Source organism: Oncorhynchus mykiss, chromosome 13, assembly GCF_013265735.2.
Source record: "Oncorhynchus mykiss isolate Arlee chromosome 13, USDA_OmykA_1.1, whole genome shotgun sequence".
Taxonomy (NCBI): domain Eukaryota; kingdom Metazoa; phylum Chordata; class Actinopteri; order Salmoniformes; family Salmonidae; genus Oncorhynchus; species Oncorhynchus mykiss.
The window spans coordinates 27529801-27556318 of NC_048577.1; the positions used below are offsets into that span (position 1 = coordinate 27529801).

The 26518-nt window shown below is 42.4% G+C and overlaps 1 protein-coding gene and 2 long non-coding RNA genes across 6 annotated transcripts in view; 2 read left to right on the forward strand and 1 right to left on the reverse strand.

Moving 5' to 3' along the window:
• Positions 1-8419, forward strand: part of LOC110487368 (gastrula zinc finger protein XlCGF57.1-like) — a 98996-nt gene extending 90577 nt beyond the window's left edge. The window contains exons 2-3 of one of the 3 annotated variants that reach the window (XR_005035711.1): positions 5740-8073; positions 8191-8419. Coding sequence is in view for 2 of the 3 variants with exons in the window: in XM_036942384.1 (XP_036798279.1) it covers positions 5740-6962 (1223 nt within the window). In the remaining variant the exon portion in view is untranslated. Of the gene's footprint in view, positions 1-5739; positions 8149-8190 lie in introns of those variants that run through there. The other 2 variants (XM_036942384.1, XM_036942385.1) reach the window with 2 other exon arrangements.
• Positions 8420-8567: 148 nt separating this feature from the next.
• LOC118938451 lies at positions 8568-17140 on the reverse strand. The gene is made up of 5 exons (XR_005035729.1): positions 15751-17140; positions 14743-14913; positions 9446-9537; positions 8881-9003; positions 8568-8770 (listed from the first exon to the last, which is right to left on the reverse strand). It is a non-coding gene; the product is annotated as an uncharacterized LOC118938451 (long non-coding RNA).
• LOC118938450 lies at positions 10072-14893 on the forward strand. Of its 2 annotated transcripts, none has more exons than XR_005035725.1 (4): positions 10072-10421; positions 14166-14457; positions 14543-14622; positions 14757-14893. It is a non-coding gene; the product is annotated as an uncharacterized LOC118938450 (long non-coding RNA). The 2 variants fall into 2 exon arrangements; XR_005035726.1 differs by lacking the exon at positions 10072-10421 and adding an exon at positions 10916-11265.
• Positions 17141-26518: the final 9378 nt, after the last annotated feature.

A 26518-nucleotide genomic window follows, 5' to 3' on the forward strand; every position in this document is an offset into this window, starting at 1 on the left:
TCCTCATTACCAGATATACTACATCCATAACTAGCGGTTTCCTCATTACCAGATATACTACATCCATAACTAGCGGTTTCCTCATTACCAGATATACAGTGGGGCAAAAAAGTATTTAGTCAGCCACCAATTGTGCAAGTTCTCCCACTTAAAAAGATGAGAGGCCGGTAATTTTCATCATAGGTACACTTCAACTATGACTGACAAAATGAGAAAAAAATCCAGAAAATCACATTGTAGGATTTGTAATGAATTTATTTGCAAATTATGGTGGAAAATAAGTATTTGGTCAATAACAAAAGTTTCTCAATACTTTGTTATATACCCTTTGTTGGCAATGACAGAGGTCAAATGTTTTCTGTAAGTCTTCACAAGGTTTTCACACACTGTTGCTGGTATTTTGGCCCATTCCTCCATGCAGATCTCCTCTAGAGCAGTGATGTTTTGGGGCTGTTGCTGGGCAACACAGACTTTCAACTCCCTCCAAAGATTTTCTATGGGGTTGAGATCTGGAGACTGGCTAGGCCACTCCAGGACCTTGAAATGCTTCTTACAAAGCCACTCCTTCGTTGCCCGGGCGGTGTGTTTGGGATCATTGTCATGCTGAAAGACCCAGCCACGTTTCATCTTGAATGCCCTTGCTGATGGAAGGAGGTTTTCACTCAAAATCTCACGATACATGGCCCCATTCATTCTTTCCTTTACACGGATCAGTCGTCCTGGTCCCTTTGCAGAAAAACAGCCCCAAAGCATGATGTTTCCACCCCCATGCTTCACAGTAGGTATGGTGTTCTTTGGATGCCACTCAGCATTCTTTGTCCTCCAAACACGACGAGTTGAGTTTTTACCAAAAAGTTATATTTTGGTTTCATCTGACCATATGACATTCTCCCAATCTTCTTCTGGATCATCCGAATGCTCTCTAGCAAACTTCAGACGGGCCTGGACATGTACTGGCTTAAGCAGGGGGACACATCTGGCACTGCAGGATTTGAGTCCCTGGCGGCGTAGTGTGTTACTGATGGTAGGCTTTGTTACTTTGGTCCCAGCTCTCTGCAGGTCATTCACTAGGTCCCCCCGTGTGGTTCTGGGATTTTTGCTCACCGTTCTTGTGATCATTTTGACCCCACGGGGTGAGATCTTGCATGGAGCCCCAGATCGAGGGAGATTATCAGTGGTCTTCTATGTCTTCCATTTCATAATAATTGCTCCCACAGTTGATTTCTTCAAACCAAGCTATTGCAGATTCAATTTTCCCAGCCTGGTGCAGGTCTACAATTTTGTTTCTGCTGTCCTTTGACAGCTCTTTGGTCTTGGCCATAGTGGTGTTTGGAGTGTGACTGTTTGAGGTTGTGGACAGGTGTCTTTTATACTGATAACAAGTTCAAACAGGTGCCATTAATACAAAACGAGTGGAGGACAGAGGAGCCTCTAAAAGAAGAAGTTACAGGTCTGTGAGAGCCAGAATTCTTGCTTGTTTGTAGGTGACCAAATACTTATTTTCCACCATAATTTTCAAATAAATTCATAAAAAATGTGATTTTCTGGATTTTTTTTCTCCTAATTCTGTCTGTCATAGTTGAAGTGTACCTATGATGAAAATTACAGGCCTCTCTCATCATTTTAAGTGGGAGAACTTGCACAATTCGTGGCTGACTAAATACTTATTTGCCCCACTGCACTACATTCATAACCAGCGGTTCCTTATAACCAGATATACTACATCCATGGCTAGCGGTTTCCTCATTACCAGATATACTACATCCATGGCTAGCGGTTTCCTCATTACCAGATATACTACATCCATAACTAGTGGTTTCCTCATTACCAGATATACTACATCCATAACTAGTGGTTTCCTCATTACCAGATATACTACGTCCATAACTAGTGGTTTCCTCATTACCAGATATACTACATCCATAACTAGCGGTTTCCTCATTACCAGATATACTACATCCATAACTAGCGGTTTCCTCATTACCAGATATACTACATCCATAACTAGCGGTTTCCTCATTACCAGATATACTACATCCATAACTAGTGGTTTCCTCATTACCAGATATACTACATCCATAACTAGCGGTTTCCTCATTACCAGATGTACTACATCCATAACTAGCGGTTTCCTCATTACCAGATGTACTATATCCATAACTAGCGGTTTCCTCATTACCAGATATACTACATCCATAACTAGCGGTTTCCTCATTACCAGATATACTACATCCATAACTAGCGGTTTCCTCATTACCAGATATACTACATCCATAACTAGCTGTTTCCTCATTACCAGATATACTACATCCATAACTAGTGGTTTCCTCATTACCAGATATACTACATCCATAACTAGTGGTTTCCTCATTACTTTAGCACACTCTGCCAACCCGGATGTTCTAGCTGTGTCGGAATCCTGGCTTAGGAAGACCACCAAAAATTCAGAAATTTTAAATCCAAACTACAACATTTTCAGACAAGATAGAACTGCCAAAGGGGGCGGTGTTGTGATCTACTGCAAATATAGCCTGCAGAGTTCTGTCCTACTATCCAGGTCTGTACCCAAACAATTTGAACTTCTACTTTTAAAAATCCACCTCTCTAAAAACAAGTCTCTCACTGTTGCCGCCTGCTATAGACCACCCTCTGCCCCCAGCTGTGCTCTGGACACCATATGTGAACTGATTGCCCCCCATCTATCTTCAGAGCTCGTGCTGCTAGGCGACCTAAACTGGAACATGCTTAACACCCCAGCCATCCTACAATCTAAACTTGATGCCCTCAATCTCACACAAATAATCAATGAACCTACCAGGTACCTCCCCAAAGCCTTAAACACGGGCACCCTCATAGACATCATCCTAACCAACTTGCCCTCTAAATACACCTCTGCTGTCTTCAACCAAGATCTCAGCGATCACTGCCTCATTGCCTGCATCCGTAATGGGTCAGCGGTCAAACGACCTCCACTCATCACTGTAAAACGCTCCCTGAAACACTTCAGCGAACAGGCCTTTCTAATCGACCTGGCCGGGGTATCCTGGAAGGATATTGATCTCAACCCGTCAGTAGAGGATGCCTGGATATTTTTTTTAAATGCCTTCCTAACCATCTTAATTAAACATGCCCCATTCAAGAAATTTAGAACCAGGAACAGATATAGCCCTTGGTTCTCCCCAGACCTGACTGCCCTTAACCAACACAAAAACATCCTATGGCGTTCTGCATTAGCATTGAACAGCCCCCGTGATATGCAGCTGTTCAGGGAAGCTAGAAACCATTATACACAGGCAGTTAGAAAAGCCAGGGCTAGCTTTTTCAAGCAGAAATTTGCTTCCTGCAACACTAACTCCAAAAAGTTCTGGGACACTGTAAAGTCCATGGAGAATAAGAACACCTCCTCCCAGCTGCCCACTGCACTGCACCCCCCACAGCAACTTGCCCAAGCCTTCCCCATTTATCCTTCTCCCAAATCTGTTCAGCTGATGTTCTGAAAGAGCTGCAAAATCTGGACCCCTACAAATCAGCCGGGCTAGACAATCGGGACCCTTTCTTTCTAAAATTATCTGCCGAAATTGTTGCCACCCCTATTACTAGCCTGTTCAACCTCTCTTTCGTGTCGTCTGAGATTCCCAAAGATTGGAAAGCAGCTGCGGTCATCCCCCTCTTCAAAGGGGGGGGACACTCTTGACCCAAACTGCTACAGACCTATATCTATCCTACCATGCCTTTCTAAGGTCTTCGAAAGCCAAGTCAACAAACAGATTACCGACCATTTCGAATCTCACCATACCTTCTCTGCTATGCAATCTGGTTTCAGAGCTGGTCATGGGTGCACCTCAGCCACGCTCAAGGTCCTAAACGATATCTTAACCGCCATCGATAAGAAACATTACTGTGCAGCCGTATTCATTGATCTGGCCAAGGCTTTCGACTCTGTCAATCACCACATCCTCATCGGCAGACTCGACAGCCTTGGTTTCTCAAATGATTGCCTCGCCTGGTTCACCAACTACTTCTCTGATAGAGTTCAGTGTGTCAAATCGGAGGGTCTACTGTCTGGACCTCTGGCAGTCTCTATGGGGGTGCCACAGGGTTCAATTCTCGGACCGACTCTCTTCTCTGTATACATCAATGAGGTCGCTCTTGCTGCTGGTGAGTCTCTGATCCACCTCTACGCAGACGACACCATTCTGTATACTTCTGGCCCTTCTTTGGACACTGTGTTAACAACCCTCCAGGCAAGCTTCAATGCCATACAACTCTCCTTCCGTGGCCTCCAATTGCTCTTAAATACAAGTAAAACTAAATGCATGCTCTTCAACCGATCTCTACATGCACCTACCCGCCTATCCAACATCACTACTCTGGACGGCTCTGACTTAGAATACGTGGACAACTACAAATACTTAGGTGTCTGGTTAGACTGTAAATTCTCCTTCCAGACCCATATCAAACATCTCCAATCCAAAGTTAAATCTAGAATTGGCTTCCTATTTCGCAACAAAGCATCCTTCACTCATGCTGCCAAACATACCCTTGTAAAACTGACCATCCTACCAATCCTCGACTTTGGCGATGTCATTTACAAAATAGCCTCCAATACCCTACTCAACAAATTGGATGCAGTCTATCACAGTGCAATCCGTTTTGTCACCAAAGCCCCATATACTACCCACCATTGCGACCTGTACTCTCTCGTTGGCTGGCCCTCGCTTCATACTCGTCGCCAAACCCACTGGCTCCATGTCATCTACAAGACCCTGCTAGGTAAAGTCCCCCCTTATCTCAGCTCGCTGGTCACCATAGCATCTCCCACCTGTAGCACACGCTCCAGCAGGTATAGCTCTCTAGTCACCCCCAAAACCAATTATTTCTTTGGCCGCCTCTCCTTCCAGTTCTCAGCTGCCAATGACTGGAACGAACTACAAAAATCTCTGAAACTGGAAACACTTATCTCCCTCACTAGCTTTAAGCAACAACTGACAGAGCAGCTCACAGATTACTGCACCTGTACATAGCCCACCTATAATTTAGCCCAAACAACTACCTATTTCCCTACTGTATTTAATTTATTTATTTACTTTGCTCCTTTGCACCCCATTATTTTTATTTCTACTTTGCACATTCTTCCATCGCATATCTACCATTCTATATTGTATTTACTTTGCCACATGGCCTTTTTTTTGCCTTTACCTCCCTTCTCACCTCATTTGCTCACATCGTATATAGACTTGTTTATACTGTATTATTGACTGTATGTTTGTTTTACTCCATGTGTCGTTGTATCTGTCGAACTGCTTTGCTTTATCTTGGCCAGGTCGCAATTGTAAATGAGAACTTGTTCTCAACTTGCCTACCTGGTTAAAATAAAAAAATTAGCAGGGAGGAGTTTCTGCAACCAAATTGCGTGTGCTTCACCCTCATGCCGCAATTTTAGCAAACACAGAAAGGGGCCTGTATTGGCGACCAAAAGTCGTCTGGCACATTGCTTAGGGTTTCAACAACTTTAATAACTTTATTTTTAGCCTTCTATCATAGATGTTACTACTAATGTGAAAACAAGACTAAATATGACTATTGTTGCTCATTTTAAGACAATTGTCAAATCATTTTAACCTTCATTATACGTCAATTGTTGTACAACGTCGTGGCTACGCTGTTGGCATCACCTTTTACAGTGGATTTCCACTGTTGTGGGCCTTTAACCATCTGTCTGACTTTCTGTTCACACAGGAGAGAGACGGGACTACCGTGGGTCATCTGGGAAGCCTCAACAACCTCATGATGCTGACGAGGCAGAGAAGAGTCTCTACAGATCAGAACACGTCAAGAAACACCAGCGGAGATCCACAGGGAAGGGAACTCCCTGCTGCTCTGACTGTGGGAAGAGATTCACCTCATCAGGCATTAAAATTCATCAGAGAATCCACACAGCAGAGAAACCTTACGGCTGTGATCAATGTGGGAAGAGTTTTGTTCAATACAGCCATCTGAAGATACACCAGAGAACACACAAAGGAGAGAAATCTTATAGCTGTACTCAATGTGGTAAGAGTTTTAGTCATTCAACCAGCCTGATACCACACCAGAGAACACACACAGGAGATAATCCTTATAGCTGTGATCAATGTGGGAAGAGTTTTACTCAGCTAAGCATCCTGATATCACACCATAGAACACACACAGGTGAGAAACCTTATAGCTGTGATGAATGTGGGAAGAGTTTTACTACATCTAGAAATCTGACTCTACACCAGAGCATACACACAAAAGATAAATCTTTTAGCTGTACTCAATGTGGGAAGAGTTTTCTTCAATATAGCCATCTGAAGATACACCAGAGAACACACACAGGAGAGAAACCTTTTAGCTGTACTGAATGTGGGAAGAGTTTTAGTCATTCAACCAGCCTGATATCACACCAGAGAACACACACAGGAGAAAAACCTTATAGCTGTGATCAATGTGAGAAGAGATTTACTCAGCTAAGCATCCTGATATCACACCAGAGAACACACACAGGCGAGAGACCTTATAGCTGTTCTCAATGTGGGAAGAGTTTTACTCAGCTAAGCAACCTGATTTCACACCAGAGAACACACACAGGAGAGAAACCGTTTAGCTGTGATGAATGTGGGAAGATTTTTACTACATATAGAAATCTGACTCGACACCAGAGAATACACACAGGAGAGAAACCTTTTAGCTGTACTCATTGTGGGAAGAGTTTTACACAGCAAAGCAACCTGATATCACACCAGAGAACACACACAGGAGAGAAACCCTATAGCTGTGATCAATGTGGGAAGAGTTTTACTCAGCTAAGCAACCTGATATCACACCAGAGAACACACACAGGAGAGAAACCCTATAGCTGTGGTCAATGTGGGAAGAGTTTTGCTACATCTGGGCAGCTGACTATACACCAGAGAACACACACAGGAGAAACCTCTTAGCTTTGACCAGAGATAATCTGATAAAAGATCTTAGATCAAATATTAGAAAGTACATACAGGAAGGAGTTGTTTCATGATATCAATGAATTACTGTCAATGTTTTAACATTGTACTAGGAGTATTTTAATCATGTCACAATGTAGAAGCCTAAATGTTTGCCCCCTTATCAATTAATATCAACATGATATGGATATTAGCGTTCGGGGGAAAAATCCAGGCTCTGAATTTAAAGTTGTGTTGTGTTGAGTTGTGTTACACTTACCACGTTGGTGACCCACTGCAGTTTATAAGGAGCTTGTTTAAAAAATACAAATAACATGATGTTTGTGTATATAGCACATTTTATGTTTAGGTTTTCAATTTATCCCAAACTGTTTCTGCGTATTGGTTATTGATTTGGACACGTTAACACTGTTTTGACATCAGGCTTTCCCACCGAGCAAAATGTCATTGAAAAGACATTCAAAAGAAGACTATGCCCGACGTCCAATATACGTTCGGTTGAAAATATGTATTTTGGGGTAATTTTTTTGACTTGAAAATAACTTAATTTCAACTTACTTGCAGGTATCCTAGTGGTTAGAGCGTTGGGCCATCATTGTAAGCCAGAATTTGTTCTTAACTGACTTATTTACAATGATGGCCTACCAGGGAGCAGTGGGTTAACTGCCCTGTTTAGGTGCAGAATGACAGATTTTTACCATGTCAGCTCGGGATCCAGTCCAGCAACCTTTCGGTTCCTGTTAAATGAAGGTTAAAATAAACAAATAAAAACACAGTATAACAAATTGGTCTATAATCAATTTTATTAACCATCTTTCATCACTCCAGTATTTCTTGACAACATTCAATTGCTAATTGTCTTTATTCCACTACTGAAGACACGTCTCAAATCACCTCAAACATTCAGCCTGACAAAAGATATGTTTTATTATTCAATGCCTGACAATTAAGTGAATTATTGCCAATACATATTAACAAAGGGGTGTACATTTGATCACAATTTATTGTGACTGCATGTTTTTCTGTATTGGAGATGGGTTTTGTTTGGACTCGTTCCAAGTGGACAAGAAGCTAGTGAGTTTTAGGAAGATGAGAGTTCTAGAAGCTAGTGAGTTTTAGAAGCTAGTGAGTTTTTAGGAAGATGAGTTCTAGAAGCTAGTGAGTTTTAGGAAGATGAGAGTTCTAGAAGCTAGTGAGTTTTAGAAGCTAGTGAGTTTTTAGGAAGATGAGTTCTAGAAGCTAGTGAGTTTTTAGGAAGATGGGAGTTCTAGAAGCTAGTGAGTTTTAGGATTCTATAGAAAGAAAAATGAGAAAATGGTATATTATTATTTAGAAATGTGTTTTTTCTTGTTTTTAATTGTTGACAGCCAGTAGACGCCATGTTTATATTGGTGAAGGAGAAGCATTGTAGTTGATTATAATGTGAAATGGAAGTTTTCTGTTGGTGGTAAGCAAACTTGTCCAACAAAAATATAGGATATATTTGTTGTCTTAAGGGGGAAGGTGTTACAGGCTTTGGTTTTCCCATTTATGTTTTGAGGTTGGACTTTAGCATGTAGGACGAACTGATTGGTGTCACCTCGTTAGTCAGTATGTGTTACACCTGTGCTGGCTTGTCCATCTCGTTAGTGGGAAGGTGTTTCACCTGAGCTGGTCCAGGTTCTATTTAAGAGTGTCTGGCCCAGTGCTCCAGTTGTCTTGATAGATGTGGAGAGTCGCCACCTTTTTGGCTTGCTTCCTGTCTAAGTTTGGTGTGGGTTTTTGTTTTCCTGTTTCCATTGGGTTGCATCCATGTCTGAAATGTGCTGTATAAATAAAGCTTGATTTGAACATATTGTGAGTCAAATGAACCCAATGACAGACCAATCAACAGACTCTTGGCCCATCTTAGCATGAAAAACAGTTTCAATCTCACTTTTCAAGCCTGTTGAAGGAGTGGTAAACACCACCCCCGGCTCTACCAGGGGCTTGAGGTGATCTCCCACAGCTCTGCTTATGTCATGTTCTGTGGCCTTGCCATTCCATTTATTGACTGCCCCTGCAACACAGAAACACATTTAGTCATATTAAACACTCAAGTAATAGATATGGAGCATCTACAGCCTCAGTTACACCTGGCACCTAAATGTGACTTCTGTCATCTGATCACTCCAAGCTGCATTAGTTTCAGATCTACCAAGATGGGCCTTTGACATAGTCTGGATGCAGTCAGGCCACTGAACATGCATAAGCAATGTAAAGAGTAGTGGGGAAAAGTACATTTTACACAAATGACCTTCACAATAGCAAAGAACAAATGAGTGTGCCTGAGAGGAAATGTACTTTCATACAGCCAAAAGGGGTGGGAAATTACACCAATATCCATGGACAATTTGTACTCATGTAAATAAACATAGATGGAACATATTCCCTTTTGCTGACGTGATGAACTGCTAAGGGGACATAAATATTTACCATCTAAACCATGTGTGACCTCTCACCTCTCTGGCTGTAGAAGTGTTCTTCCTAACCAGTCCCTCAACAGCTCTCTGACTGAGCTCCACCCTCACTGGGTCTTCAGAGGACAAGAAGGCTGAGGAGGGATGGAAGGATGAATGGATCAGTCAGTCAAAGTGTAGAGCTGCTGTCTATGCTGTCTGACAAAATCACTATTTTAGTAGTTCATTAAAGTAAATAAGGCTTTATGACTGCTGAATACCAACTATCAATCACTTAGATCATGTATTTTCAGATAGAGATACATCCTTGGGACGTCCCTAGCCCATTGAAGTTAACATTTAAAATGGTTAAGGTCGGGGTTTAAGGTTGAGATATCCCAGATAGCATTGACCATTGTGCATTATTCTGTCTCTTTTACATAGCAGGTGTAAAAGAAACACAGACAAGACAAATAGGCACGCAATGGATTATGGTAATTGTAGTTAATTACGTTTTATACCTAAACTATGTGGAATATTGCTCTGTTGGAAACTACAACTCCCTACTACATCACACAGTTCAGTCTGGGTCTGATTTATCTCTAGAGAAACTACAAGTCCCTACTCCATCACACAGTTCAGGCTGGGTCTGATTTATCTCTAGTTGAACATCATCTTCCTACTACATGAATGACTGATTGCCCGGTTCAACGTCAGTTCACCGTCTCACCTCATACTGTATTGGAGCAGCAGCAGCTGACTTGATCGTTGATGCATGTTTTGCATGTTTTGAATCTGAGAGTAAATAGAGCCGAATACAACTCTAAAAATGAAGGGTTCAACTGGAGTTGTTGTCAGATCCCCTAAGAACAGTAGGGTTCTTGGTCAATGAAAAACAGCCCCAAAAGGTTCTTCAAAGAGCTTGTTAGAAGGTGGGTTCATCGAGGAACCTCCGTTGTTGCTGGACTTCTTCCGGGAACTTCGCAATTACAACTGAAAACGATGGTGACAAGTTTGGATGCGACAACAAGTTAAAAAGGTTAAGTTGGGTTGATGTTTGGCTCTGAGTATGTCTCGAAATAATTTCTTATAATAATATAAGATACTAATAATGAATAACGAAGACAATTCTGGTTTTCTGTGAATATCTCCATAACGTTACTTTAGTTAATTACCGTAAATATTAGAAAGTCGGGTTTGACCGTCGGCGTTGTATGAGCTACAGTACAGTACCGTTACCTAGCTAGATAACGTTATGTCCTATTGAGGCACAACTTGGCTTGGATTATTTCCCTCAACTATATTATTTCCCATATATTGTACAACAGTTAAAAAGGTAAGTTTGGGTTGATGTTTGGCTCTGAATATGTATCGAAATAATTTATGATAATATAACATACTAATGAATAACGAAAACAATTCTGGTTTGTAGTAGGATGTCCCCTGGGGGTATCCGTACCTATGTAGGACATGCGAGGGTTAGGCTAATAAACCAGGCGGAGCTAGAACCTTGTTGTCGCGCGTCCTTTTTTTTTAGATCATACTACATGGTGTCAGAAGTGGTTTTAAAATTCACATAAACGTGAAGGGCGTCCCAAGTAAATCATACATTCAGGCTGTTTCAAATCAAGAAGGGCACCGTGTTGAAGATAAATCAGCGCATATAATTATTTAGCTAACTAAGTTACTGCTAAGCAACATGTTGCAAGAAGGAAGAAGCCTGCGGGATTTCAGGGTTTGCGTCTCCAAGTTAAACGGGCTCTGGCGCAAACACGGACAGGCCAGTCAGTGGCTAGTGCAGACGGATTTCGCATTAGTCCCCTGGATAATTTTGTTTGTATGGACATTCAAAACTGGCCGAACTGGATCAGGCGCTTTGAAAGGTACAGGGTAGCATCAGGCTTCAACGTGAAAAATGAGGCGTTTAAAGTTAATACACTGATCTACTCTATGGGTGATGAAGCCGAGGATATATTAAATGCTTCACGGTTGACTGAGGAAGAGACACTTAACTACAGTGCCGTTTAAAGACTGTTTTGAAACGTATTTTGTAGGGAGACAACATTATTTTTGAGAGAGCTAGGTTTAATATGCGCAAACAGGAGCAGGGTGAAACCACCGACAGTTTTATCACAGCTGTTCACAAACTAGCAGAACATTGTCAGTTTGGCGCGCTCAGGGAAGAGCTGATCCGAGATCGGATTGTAGTGGGATTAAGAAATATATAACTTTCTGAAAAGTTAGTTGGATTCCCAGTTTACCTAGTCCAAAGCTGTAAACCAGGTTAGGCAGAGTGAGACAGTAAAAAGACAGCAGACGAGGAAATAAATGCATTTTCATACCGAGCTAAAAAAAACGGAGGGGAACACAGAACAGAGACAGACGTGGAGAAAACAATCACAGACAGCACCAGTAGCTAGTTCAAGTGTTTGTCGCAAATGCAGGAAATCCCCTTTCCACAGATTGAAAGATTGCCCAGCAAAGGATGCGGAATGCAGGAAATGTCACAGGAGAGGACACTTTTCAGCTGTCTGTCGATTAAAGCAAATGCATGAGGTCTCAGAGGAGGTACAGCAGGACACCATCTTTCTGGGAGAAGTAAAGGGAAACCATGCTGGCTGGCATTCAGACATTAAACTCAATGGGGAGGTTGTGTCATTTAAACTAGACACTGGGGCAGCAGTGACAGCTATCCCAACTAGGCTGTATAGCTATAGCAGAGATGGCCCTTTGCTATCTACAAACAAAACTGTACGGGCCCAGTAAAATATTTTACCAGTGGTAGGGCACTTGGTGATTGAACTGGAGAGTAAAGATAAAAGTGCCATCCAGCCTGTCTTCGTCATTGACTCTAGCTGGGGCTGCCAGCAATTGAAGTATTGCAACTCATTGAGAGAGTGAGCGAACTGGTGGACCCAGGTGAGGTTTTCAAAAAGAAATTCCCAAAAGTGTTTTCTGGTCTAGGAAGGATAGAAAGTGACTACAAAATCTGCCTGAAAGAGGATACTGTCCCCTATGCCCTTACCACCCCCCGCCGGGTACCTATCCCTTTATTGGCCAGAGTAAAGGAAGAGTTGGGGAGGATGGAAGAAATTGGGGCGGTGTCTAAAATAGAGAGTCCCACAGACTGGAGTGCAGGTATGGTGGTGGTCCCAAAAGCCAAATAAGGATCTGTGTGGACATGACTAACTTGAATGAGGCACTCTGCAGAGAGAGACACATCTTACCATCAGTGGAGCAGTCACTGGCTCAGTTGGATGGCTCACAAGTCTTCACAAAGCTGGATGCCCGCTCAGGTTTCTGGCAGATACCGCTGTCATCAGAGAGTAGGTCGCTCACAATGTTTAAAACACCGTTTGGCCGTTACTGTTTTAATGTTTTGCCATTTGGAATTGCTTTCGGTCCTGAGCATTTCCAAAGACGCATGTCCCAGCTGTTGGATGGGCTGAGTGGCGTCATAGTCCACGCGGACAATGTGCTCGTGTGCGGAAGGGACAGAGCAGAACATGATGTAAGGCTCACAGCAGTTCTGACCCGACTCCAGGAGACTGGCCTGACACTCAATGAAAAATGCACTTTTGCACAATCAGAGAGAGGTCTTGTTCTTGGGACACAAAATCAGTGCAGCTGGATTAGAGCCGGACTAAAGCCTTTCTCAATTTTGTAAGAATGAACTAGCTAACGTTAACTAACTAAGGACGGTGACCTGTCCAGACGAGATGTTATGTCCTATTGAGGCAAAACTAGGTTTGGATTATTTCCCTCAACTATATTCTTTCCCATATATTGTATATTGTTTCCATAAAGCCAAGATGGCTTTATACTCATTAACGTAAATTTCCAATCTAGAGCAGTTCTCACTTTTGTGAGAATGAACTAGCTAACGTTAACTAACTATGTACCTGTCCAGACGAGATGTTACGACGAACTGAATCGTCAATGGAGGTCTTCCTCTTTATATAGCCTGCTACAGGATGCAATACTATTAACTCACAAGGGGTCATAACGTAACATGTACAATACTATCCCATTTTGGAAACGTTACATGGACAATACTATCCCATTTTGGAAACGTTACATGGACAATACTATCCCATTTTGGAAACGTTACATGTACAATACTATCCCATTTTGGAAACGTTACATGGACAATACTATCCCATTTTGGAAACGTTACATGGACAATACTATCCCATTTTGGAAACGTTACATGTACAATACTATCCCATTTTGGAAACGTTACATGGACAATACTATCCCATTTTGGAAACGTTACATGGACAATACTATCCCATTTTGGAAACGTTACATGTACAATCCTATCCCATTTTGGAAACGTTACATGTCCGCCCCCTTGTGGAGGGAAATTAATATCTTAGATGGAAGTTGTAGATGGGATTCAAATGCATAATGGTATTAATACAGTGTCTAGACTTCCTCTTTTGTATAAATGCTCTTCAGAATCCAAACACAGTATTGCCACGCAAAAAATGTTACGTATAATCTTTCAAGTCAGCCTGATAAAATATTGAACAATGTGTACAATGATATCTTGAAATGTGATATTAGGCCTGTATGGCAGTACTGTTACTGTATGGCAGTACTGTTACTTTATGGCAGTACTGTGTTGGCTAGTGCTTTCTCCAATATGTTCTTCTATTTTGCATTGAATTGTATGTCGATGCCTTTTATCTTTCAATATTTATTTTATATATATATATTTGTTTTAATGCTTGTAAGACTATTCTTTGACACATTTTCTCTTCCTTTGAAATTCGTATAGGACAGAACATGGACACAATGCAATTGGGATCAAGAAGAAGGTTCAGATATGTTGTAGGACAGCTGCATTTGAAGTGAACATTTAACCTACATAGCAGTCAAAACAAACTGACATCTATTAGCATACAAATGTGTGCAAATGATCTTTTCAGATCTTCTCAGAAATTAATCAAGTCCACGGAATGGATATAGACAAAAATATAATTCAAGGACTAGCAGAGGTAGAGAGGCGAGGCAGGGGTGAGGACATCATCCTGCTATTTTGACAGTCCCTGAAGGACAATACAGAAGAGGTACTTGCTCTTATTCCTTCCCTTTCTCTAATGTATTTTGTAATAAAATTAGCAAGTGTATAAGATCATTGCTTTACTTTACTAGGACTGGAGACCACAGCAGCGATTCTGCTCTTGTCCTACCTCTTCAATGAGGACCCGAGTGGCCTTTATGTCCGTGACAAGGTATGCCTATGCACAAATCATCTGTTTCTTCATAAACATAAGTGTGCATGCTTATATAAAACTACAGCTGAACATTTGTTATGGTCTTTGTTAATTGTATGTGTATTAATCTTTTCTTACTTTTGTTGACACAGATTTCACCGCTCTTCAATTCTTTACTGCACATCGGCGGAAATCCATTTCACCATGAGAGTGAAATCCCGCTGGCCTTTGATGGGGAGAACATCCACGCCCTCGAGGACGTCCCCATGGGACTTGGGGCTCTGCTAGTGCTGGATTTTTTTATTTTCCCTTAAATTTCAGAAAAACACATGTTCTTAAGTTACTGTGCTCTGGGGAGGAGAGGGGTTAATGAAATAGCGGCCACAACAGACAGACCTGATATCGCCCATGATTCGATGTCACGTGCTGACTGGGTATGACCAAAGTTATTCTATTTAGCTACACTTTGCAGTACATTTTTACACGATAATAAATGTTTCTGATGCCACATCGCCCGTTTTCAAAAGGAGTCGATGGTTTTTAGAGGCAGTCGCTTTTTAGCTGAAAGTATTTTCTCAACTGCGATACCAACTCCAGTCAGCAGATGGCGATGTGCGTCTTTCAGGTGATTCTGTCACTGTGACGTATAATCTAGTGGACGGGACGCTTCTTCAACATCAACAGCTAGTCAGCCACCTTGGTTCTCTAACTTTTTGGAAAAAATGTTTATTCAATAAATCTAGCAACACCTCTCATACTGGGAAGAAAAATATAACATTTTCAGGCCTTATGGGCAGTTTTATTTCAAATGTAGTACCCGGATGGAGAAAATCCAATTAGCGTTTCATCCTTAGGGTAATTTAGGGTACCCTAAAGTGGACACACTCCCATCAGTTTCTGAGACAACTGCCCAGACTTTGTAGACTGTTTAATAATGCTTAAACCTCCATCTTTATCAAATGATCCATTAAAGATACCAACTCAAAACCTAGGTACGTCTACGAATGGGTGGTTTAAATTGTATCTAATTATATTCCCAGTATTACTTCATCAAATCAATAGTAATCGATTATACACATACAATTCATCATATTTTCATATATGCACAGAATCCATATAAAACGTAATAAATTCTCAGGTACTCACGACAACCATTCCATTTGCTTTTTCAAGGACTCTCCAAACATACTCTCTGCAGAACAAGAAATAAACTTTTGTTTCCTGAACAATGACCATGGGATCCTCAACCGTTCTCTAACTTCCCAGAGACCACGGCAAAATCAAGCTTCCCAGGAACTTTAGATCTTCCGCTGCTTTCTAAAATATCATCCCGCTCATTATCCAAATTTCAATCATCTGATTAAGCATATTTCTATATGTTACTATCCAAACATCAGATTAAGACTCATTTCCACAGTGACACAATGCTTTTCTCAAACATACCTAATCAATTAGTTGTTTTTCAACCATTTCTTTACCTGTGGGAATATTTCCACATTTCTATCTCGTGGTACGTTCCTAGGATAATGTAATCCTACATTTATATCTTTCAATACTTCTAAAATGGGGTCCAGGTTTAAAATAATTACAGGTGCACCTTACTATCTTATACTATGTCTTAACTTGTTATGGCTGCAATCCCATAACCGGGATCAATATGACAACTACCAGTGAAAATAGAGGGCGCCAAATTCAAACCACAGAAATCTCATAATTCCAATTCCTAAAACATACATGTGTCTTAAATCATTTTAAAGGTAATCTTGTTGTTAATCCCACCAAAGTGTCTGATTTCAAATAGGCTTTTCAGCGAAAGCACTTACAAACGATTATGTTAGGTCTCCACCAAACCACAATAAGCACAGCCATTTTCCAGCAAAATATAGCATTCACAAAAAGCAGAAATAAAGATAAAATGAATCACTAACCTTGAATTATCTGCAGTCAAAATAAATGGCAATGCACTGGCTAAATGCAAAACACAAATATTTTTGACTGCCCACCCTTGAGACAATCAGCAACCAGGTTGTTCTCACCACGGATATGTCTGATTTCAAGAGGAAACTCCTGCAATATCTGTAGTAACTTTCCACCTCACTGCGGAGCCTCTTTCTCTTTTCAGGGTTCAGTAGATAGGCATGTTGTTGGATCGGGGCCCAGTCCCCAATGTCATGCTTTAGTACATTTGGGTTGGCACATCTGAGAATTAACCCTGATATTCTAAAAGCAGGGCAACAATGTCAATATAATTGTACAAAAAATTGTCAGTTGGTTGCATAAATAATTATCATTACTAAATGTTACATGAAATGTAAATATGAAATATTTAATTGCATAAGTCTTATTTTCAACAGCTTTTCAATTTTATTTTGCTCGGTGGGATAGCCCCAATGTCAAAACACATGTTTAACGTGTCTAAATCAATAACCAATATGCAGAAACAGTTTGTGATAAATTGAAAACCTAAACATAAAATGTGCTATATACACAAACATCTGCCACAATAATCATATTACTTGTATTTTTTAAAACAAGCTCCTTATAAACTGCACAAGCACCAGAAATGCTGTTGTTTTGACAAGTAGCAATAAATCACTGATATCGATTAGGGGGGAAATCAGGTTGTTTGTGCTGTTGAAACTAACACAACAAAAAAAAAGAAACAGATGGAAATGGGAGATATCTTTTACCTCACTGGTTAGAGGACAACCTGCAGAAGACAGTCAGCTACATTTTGGAGTGATGCATTTAAATTTAGGGGTCACTAAACAAAGGAACGCAACACTTATTTGTCATCACTCATCGATATCAGGTGTGCTGAGAGGAGGCAGATGAGGTTGCACGTCCTGTTAAAACTAACAGCTCAAAAACCACACGGAATCTGGGAATAATGTGTACATCACTGGTTAGAGGACAACTCTTTTTTTTTGTTAGTCACTTTTTGTTAAATCTCATCAAATCAAATGTATTTATATAGCCCTTCGTACATCAGCTGATATCTCAAAGTGCTGTACAGAAACGCAGCCTAAAACCCCAAACAGCAAGCAATGCAGGTGTAGAAGCACGGTGGCTAGGAAAAACTCCCTAGAAAGGCCAAAACCTAGGAAGAAACCTAGAGAGGAACCAGGCTATGTGGGGTGGCCAGTCCTCTTCTGGCTGTGCCAGGTGGAGATTATAACAGAACATGGCCAAGATGTTCATAAATGACCAGCATGGTTGAATAATAATAGGGCAGAACAGTTGGTACTGGAGCAGCAGCACGGCCAGGTGGACTGGGGACAGCAAGGAGTCATCATGTCAGGTAGTCCTGGGGCATGGTCCTAGGGCTCAGGTCCTCAGAGAGAGAGAAAGAGAGAATTAGAGAGAGCACACTTAAATTCACTCAGGACACCGAATAGGTCAGGAGAAGTAATCCAGATATAACAAACTGACCCTAGCCCCCCGACACATAAACTACTGCAGCATAAATACTGGAGGCTGAGACAGGAGGGGTCAGGAGACACTGTGGCCCCATCCAATTCAGAGCCTGGATTTTTCCCCTGAGGCTAATATCCATAGCATGCTGAAATCCATAGAACAGGGAGCAAACATTTAGATTCTGCATTGTGACATCATTAAAATACTCCTACTACAATGTTAAAACATTCTACATTGTGACATTAATTCATTGATATCATGAAACAACTCCATGTACACATTTTCTGATATTTGATAAGAGATCTTTTATCAGATCATCTCTGATCACAGCTATGAGGTTTCTCTCCTGTGTGTGTTCTCTGGTGCACTGTCAAATCTCTAGATTGACAAAAACTCTTCCCACATTGACCACAGCTGTAAGATTTCTCTCCTGTGTGTATTCTCTGGTGCACTGTCAGAGAGCCAGATGTAGTAAAACTCTTCCCACATTGATCATAGCTATAAGGTTTCTCTCCCGTGTGGATTCTCTGGTGCACTGTCAGAGAGCCAGATGTAGTAAAACTCTTCCCACATTGATCACAGCTATAAGGTTTCTCTCCTGTGGGGATTCTCTGATGAATTTTAATGCCTGATGAGGTGAATCTCTTTCCACAGTCAGAGCAGCAGTGAGTTATCTTCCCTGTGGATCTCTGCAGGTGTTTCTTGAGGTGTTCTGATCTGGAGAGACTCTTCTCTGCCTCGTCAGCATAATGAGGTTGTTGAGGCTCCCCAGAGGATCCACGATAGTCCCGCATCTCTCCTGTGTGAACAACAAAGTCAGACAAATGGTTAAAGGCCCACAACAGTGGAAATACACTGTAAAAGGTGATGCCAACAGCATAGCCATGATGTTGTACAACAATTGAAGTCTGTAATAAATGTTACAATTGTCTTAAAATGAGCAAGAAAAGTCATATTTTAGTAGTAACATCGATGATTGCAGGCTAGAAATAAGTTATTCATGTTGTTGAAACTAAGCACTGTGCCAGATGACTTTTGGTCTCCCCTTTCAGTGTTTCCTAAAATTGCGGCACGAGGGCATTGCACATGCAATTTGGTTATAGAAACTCCTCCCTGCTAATGAGGAAACCGATAGTTATGGATGTACTATATCTGCCTGGAGCAAAAATGGTGAGCAAAGATTTTAGTTTTTCACAAACTATTCTGAGTGTGAATGGGGGAAAACTCAGGGGAGTAACCTCCATTTCCAAGTTGCTTATGACTGCATTTCACACTACTTTGGATTATAATTGTAAGGCTCGCTTGAATGTCCTGCTTAATATAATGTTTGCTACAGTATTAAGAGCCGCGTTAATGACAGTATCCATTTGAGTGTTGTCAATAAAGTTATGATTCTTTTGAACTTCTTGGTGACAGGGGGCAGTATTGAGTAGCTTGGATGAATAAGGTGCCCAGAGTAAACTGCCTGCTACTCTGTTCCAGATGCTAATGTATGCGTATTATTAGTAGTATTTGATAGAAAACACTCTGAAGTTTCTAAAACTGTTTGAATGATGTCTGTGAGTATAACAGAACTCATATGGCAGGCAAAAACCTGAGAAAAAATCCAAACAGGAAGTGGGAAATCTTTTTTTAATATCTTTTTAGCTCAGCCCCTATTGGAGATACAGCGGGATATTGGTTATGTTGCACTTCCTAAGGCTTCCATTAGATGTCAACCGTCTTTAGAAACTGGTTTGAGGCTTCCACTGTGAAGTGGGACTGAATGAGAGCTGAATGAGTCAGGTGTCTGGCAGAGAGTCACGCGCTGATCACACGCATTTGACATGAGAGCGACCTGCGTTCCATTGCTTTTCTACAGACATAGTAATTCTCCGGTTGGAACGTTATTGAAGATTTATGATAAAAACACCCTAAAGATTGATTCTATACTTAGTTTGAAATGTTTCTACGACCTGTAATATGACTTTTTGAACTTTTCGTCCGACGTTCGGCTGGACCTGAACTCACGTTTGGATTTGTGTACTAAATGCCCTAACAAAAGGAGCTATTTGGACATAATCAAACAAATCAAACATTTATGGTGGAACTGGGATTCATGGGAGTGCATTCTGATGAAGATCATCAAAGGTAAGTGAATATTTATAACGCTATTTCTGACTAATATGGCGGATATCTTTTTGGCTGGAATAGTTGTCTGAACTCTGTACTCAGATTTTTGCATGGTTTGCTTTTCCGTAACGTTTTTTTGAAATCTGACACAGCGGTTGTGTAACAGGGTTATATTGGTGATTACCCTTGCCACTTTATTGTTAAGCCAATGGGTTTTTGGTTTGAGTTTGTCTTGCCTTCACCTACTCAACATGGCATCTTATTGGCTGGTTTGCGTAGCTTGCTTACGAGGGGGGATGTTCCAGTTAGAATCGTCCCAGTGAACAAGCACCAAACCAGCGGTAAGTTGTTGGTTGCAAAGCACTGTACATCAAACGTGATTTTTATACTCTCAAGTGATAATTTAAATGTACAATTTATATCAAATTGTTTGTAAATGTTATTCGAACATCACACATAAGATGCAGCGGTTTTTGGAGAATATTTGTTGTGCATTTTGTTGTAAAGAATTCCCGCCAGTACTAGCTAGCAACTTACTGTGTCTGGTGGGGGGGGTTCATATATTTTGTACAGAGTGTGAGTGCAGAGTTGGATGGTGAGCCATGCATTCATTGCATAACGTGCAATTTTGTGCTGTTCATATCAGGTACATTGTTAAAGATATTATATTGTATATTGTAATTGTATTATTTTGGTAACTAGCCCAGTGAACAAGCACCAAACCAGCGAGCGTGAGTGCAGAGTTGGATGGTGAGCCGTGCATTGCATGACGTGCAATTTTGTGTCGTTCATATCAGAATAAATCTACATGACTGGTGCTACATGTTGGAGTTCCGTGTCGATGACTGATTGTACACAACGCAAGAAAAGTACTGTTACAGTGGTGCCGTGACCGTTCTTCTGGATCGGATCATCCTTCGCTGGATTTCCATCTCAGAACTTCGCCGTGGTTGCCGTTGTGGAATCAGATAAGACGTTGCTGGTGCAGTTTATGGCGATATCGCATTTCGCCACAAGAGGGCGCCACTACAACGTTTTATTATTGAAATTGATGATTTCTCTGGCTGAGGCTCTTCACAGATAAACGATAACTTTTGCATTACTTGTTTATTTGCAATTCTAATGTATTTCTGATATAAGTAGGGTGAGTTTTACCAGTGTACTAGATATAGGTTAGATTTTGATGTGAGGTTTAAAAAAAAAAATATATATATATATACATGTTTTGCTATTTACATTTTTATTAGGGTTTCGATTTCCCATTGTTAAAATGGAAGGTGTTGGGAAAGGTAGGGGTTTCCTGTCATTTAATCTGTCACCATCTGTTGATAGGGGTTCAGCCAAAATTCCAGTTACTTCTACACCTATGCCTAAACTGGAGGGTTTTGATGATAGTTTACCCATGGACACGCCCAAGGATGTGTATGAAAGTGTTTTGCCAAATACAGGGAGTGGGGAGATCTCCATGGATTTCATAGCAGACATAGTACAGCAGATTGGTCATTCCATTGGGGACAACATTGCCTCCTGTTTGGAGTCAAAGGCAATTTTTGGACATGTTGGGGACAATGTTATGGGGAGTGTATGCAGCTCGAGGGGTATGGATGTGTCAGGCCTGAACCTGGTATTGAAGTCTGATATCAGGGAACTGGTGTACTTTGCATGAGTGGGAGGATATGGTAATGGTTTATATGCGTAAGAGGGGCGTGTCTGTGATGGACCAAGCAGTTGAGGTTATGGGCAGGCTTATGGGAAGGGCCCGCGATGTTGTTAAAGTTGGCATACGCAGCAATCCCTCCATTGATTTATCTAAAGGCCCGAGTCCCATCTTTGACATACTGAAACAACATTTTAATGACACTGTTCTTTCAAGCATGCCCCTTGCTGACTTTTATGCCACATTACCTCTGACTGATGAACAACCATTTGAATATTGGCTCAGACTGAACAGGGCTATGGAGGTTGCTGAAGATTGTCTAAAGAGACAGGAAAAAAGAGTTGAAGACCCATCTCGTGAGCTCACAGTCATGTTCATCAGACATTGCCCTAATGCTGAACTGTCGCTTATCTTTAAGTGCAAGCCATTACAGCAGTGGACTGCTGCAGATGTTCATGAGAGGCTGGATGAATACAGGAGGGAGCGGAGGTACTCTCACTTATCTAAGTTGACCCCAGCCATCGCAACAATGAAGCAGGAAGTTGGTGCTGTCATGCCGATCACCATGCCTGCTGTGAGAACCCACATGGAAGTACCCAATACGTTGCCTTACCCAGCCCAGACTATTCAGGGCTCAGCTGAGCCGATGGAACGTATCCTGGCAATGCTGGAGCGTGTGCTGGAGCAGAGGCCACAATAGTCTGACCATAAGTTCCAAAAAGGGAATAGGAGCAAAGTGAAGTCTAATGGGCCATGTAACGTGTGTGGGGATGCTGGACATGATACTTACTTTCACTGCAGGGCCAATCACCTCTGCTTTCTTTGTCGTGTAGCTGGCCACGCACGCTCTCAGTGCCCCAAGGCCGCAGCTCTGAGCACAGCTGGTGGAGTCCCTACAGTAATCACTGCTCAGCTCCCGGAAAACTAGTAGGCCTGCATGTAGAAGGGGAGAGTGTTGGGCCTTTTGTAGAGTCCCCATCAGTGAGAGCTGTTGATTTGGAGTCTGTATATAAAAGTGTGACGAAATGGAGATGAGAAGAGTATCATAATGCAGAACACACAGAGACGTTCCCCGTATGATGATTTATTCTATGCCAAGGTGTTAATAGGGGGAGAAGTGGAAGTGAGAGCTATGCTTGACAGTGGGTCCATGGCTTGTACCTTGAGCTCTAGGGTCTTACCTGAACTGTTGCATGCAGGAGTGTTGAAAGTCCATCATTGAGTCCTACAGAGGTAGTCTTGATTGGTTGTGGTGGGTTGAAGACGAGGCCTTTGGGAGTATGTGAGCTTGAGATGGAGGTGTACGGATGTAGAGTTGCTGTGCCTACACTGGTGGTTGAAGGCCAGAGTGATGACCTCATCTTGGGCAGCAATCTCCTAAAGCACTTGATTCGCCACCTGAAGACGGATGGAGATATCTGGAAGAGGGTTTATACTCCTGTGTGTGACGGGGGTGAGGAGAGCAAGCTAATCGATATGATGGCTAATGTGGAGCGATGGAGAGACAGTGAAGTACCTGACAAAGTTGGAACTGTGAGACTAAAAGGGGCTGTGACTCTAGAGCCTATGCAGGAGCACTTAGTCTGGGGCAGACTACGAAACACTCAGAATCTATCAGCTGGCAGTGCTGTTGTCATTGAGCCCAGCAGTTCAAGGTCAACACCAAGGTCAATACTGGTAGGGAGGACAGTAGCTCTATTGCGGGGGGATGGGTGGCTCCCTGTTAGAGTGATAAACCCTTCTCAGAAGACAGTGACATTGAGACGAAATGCCACTCTAGCCGATGTCTTTCCTTGCATGGCTCTAGAGGACTTTGACTGTTCGTGTGTGAATGGTGATTCACCAGCAGCTTTACAGCAGCAAGTGCAGAGAACGGCTGATATACTCACTGACTGCCAAGATGACTTGACACTGACTGATGACGGTTACAGCAAACTTCACGATACTGGCGGACCTGACAGTTCAAGCGATCCTGAGGTCTTATGTGACTTAGGTTTGACTGATATTGATGTCTCCTCCTGTCAAGCGTCTCCTGCGGTAAGAAGAAACTCATCCAGCTCATAGCTGAGTACCAGTCTATTTTTTCCAGGCACAAGTTGGATTGTGGAAAAGCTTCCGGATGTCTTCACCGCATTCAACTGAGTGATGAGAAACCCTTTCGGATGCCCTACCGACACCTTTCACCAAATAATTATGAGAAGCTCAAACAAGCATTGAATGAGATGGAAGAACGTGATATCATAAGGAAGTCTAGTAGTGAGTTCGCCTCTCCCCTTGTCCTTGTATGGAAGTCTGGAGACCTGAGACTGTACTGATTTTCGTTTGCTCAATGCTCGCACCATCAAAGACGCCCACCCACTCCCTCACCAGGCTGACGCGCTGGCTGCGTTAGGTGGAAATGCCTTTTTCTCGACAATGGACCTTACCTCTGGCTACTACAATGTGGAAGTGCATGAGGATGACCGGAGATTCACAGCTTTTACGTCGCCATTTGGATTGTACGAATACAATCGTATGCCACAGGGGTTGTGTAATAGTCCTGCAACCTTTATGAGGATGATGCTAAACATCTTTGGGGATCAGAACTTTCTTAGCCTGCTGTGTTACCTTGACGATGTCTTGGTCTATGCGCCCACTGAAGATCTGGCTATACAGCGCCTGGAAATGGTTTTTGAGCGTTTCAAGGCTCACAACCTGAAGTTGGCGCCAAAAAAGTGTAACTTTCTGCAGAGGTCTGTGAAGTTTCTGGGGCACATCATTAATGCTGATGGTGTAGCTACAGACCCTGAGAAGGTGAGGGCCATTACAGGAGTAACAGAAGCTGATCTGATGAAAGATGGCACTGACATTCCATCTCAGAAGAAATTGAGGTCATTCCTTGGAACAGTTCATTGAAGGTTGCTCGACCTTTGCAAAGCCTCTCTTTGGATTGACTACTGGACACAAGGCTCCACGCTGGAAAAAGAAGCGAAGGTCACCTGTCAGGAAGTTGACGGCTGCCGACTGGACAACAGAATGCAGACAGGCCTTATTCCAGCTAAAGCAAGCCTTACTGGACCAGGATTTGTTGGCCCACCCCAACTTCGAAAAACCCTTTCTACTCTCGGTGGATGCATCCAGCAATGGCTTAGGTGCTGTGCTATCCCAGGTGCAGGAACCGGGAGCTACAGCGAGACCTATAGCCTTCGCGAGCAAGTCCCTCAGTTATGCACAGTCGAGGTATCCTGTGCACCGGCTCGAGTTCTTTGCCATGAAATGGGCTATCTGTGACAAGTTCCACCACTGGCTACGGGGACAGCAGTTCACGGTATGGACGGATAATAATCCCTTGACATACATTCTGACCAAAGCAAAGCTTGATGCTTGTGAACAGAGATGGGTCGCCAAGCTGGCACCGTACGAGTTTGACATCAAGTACATCCCTGGAAAAATAAATGTTGTTGCAGATGCTTTGAGCAGAGAGCCCTTCGTACGACCCAGTGCACTCCATCGCCTGACAAGGGTCCCGTACGAGATCTTACTAGCTGAAGCCGACGCTGTGCGCACAGACAGAGTGCAAGATGTGTTTCGCTGGTCCAGCCACCCCTTTGACAAAGCCTCTGACTCCACGAAGTGGTCATTAGCTGTCAGGCTACTGTTGACCCCCCATCTGGTGCTTTATCAAGACATGAAGTTGCAGCTGTTCTTCATTCACTGGGTGGGTGAAGTGGGCTCACATGCACTGCTGTTGCCACAGCTCCCACAGGCTGTTATGCCATCAGAGCAGACCGATGTCGATGTTCTGCCACACGACCTACTGATGAGTAAGCAGCGTGATGACAACGTGATCAGCAAAGTCATCTTCTTTGTGGAGAGGGGGAGAAGACCATCCCGGAGAGAGCGTGCCCATGAGAGTGTTGAGGTTTTGTGTCTTCTCAGAAGTTGGGACAAGTTGACCATGAAGATGGGTGTACTGTATCGTGTTTCGAAGAATGTGGTTACACAGAGGAAAATGTATCTGTATGTGGTTTCAGCCTCCATGAAAGCAATGGTGTTGAAGGGTGGCCATGATGAAGCTGGCCACCAGGGCCAACAGAGAACAGTCTACCTGACAAGACAGAGGTTCTTCTGGCACGGCCTGGAGAGGGAGGTAAAAGCTTATGTGAAGTGCTGCAGGAGATGCATGGTGAGCAAGACTCCTGATCTGAGCCTCTTGAACTAGTGTGCATAGACTTCTGGTCAAACAAGTCCTTGGATGTGCTCGTTGTTACTGACCGCTTTACCAAGTTGGCTCATGCCTTCTTGTGTCCGAACCAGTCTGCTAAGTCAGTAGCTCATCAGTTATTGCCACGACAATAAATAGGCCATAGTAGCGAAGTAATTGCAAATTTGGAAATTAACACTGGAGTGATAGATGTGCAGATGATGATGTGCAAAGTAGAAATACTGGTGTGCAAAAAAAAGTTAAAAAAATGGGGATGAGGTAGGTAGTTGGATGGGCTATTTACAGATGGGCTATTTACAGATGGGCTATTTACAGATGGGCTGTGTACAGCTGAAGCGAGCGGTAAGCTGCTCAGATAGCTGATGCTTAAAGCTAGTGAGGGAGATAAAAGTCTCCAACTTCAGCGATTTTTTTTGCCATTTGTTCCAGTCCTTGGCAGCAGAGAACTGGAAGGAAAGGCGGCCAAAGAGGTGTTTGCTTTGGGGATGACCAGTGAGATATACCTGCTGGAGCGTGTGCTATGG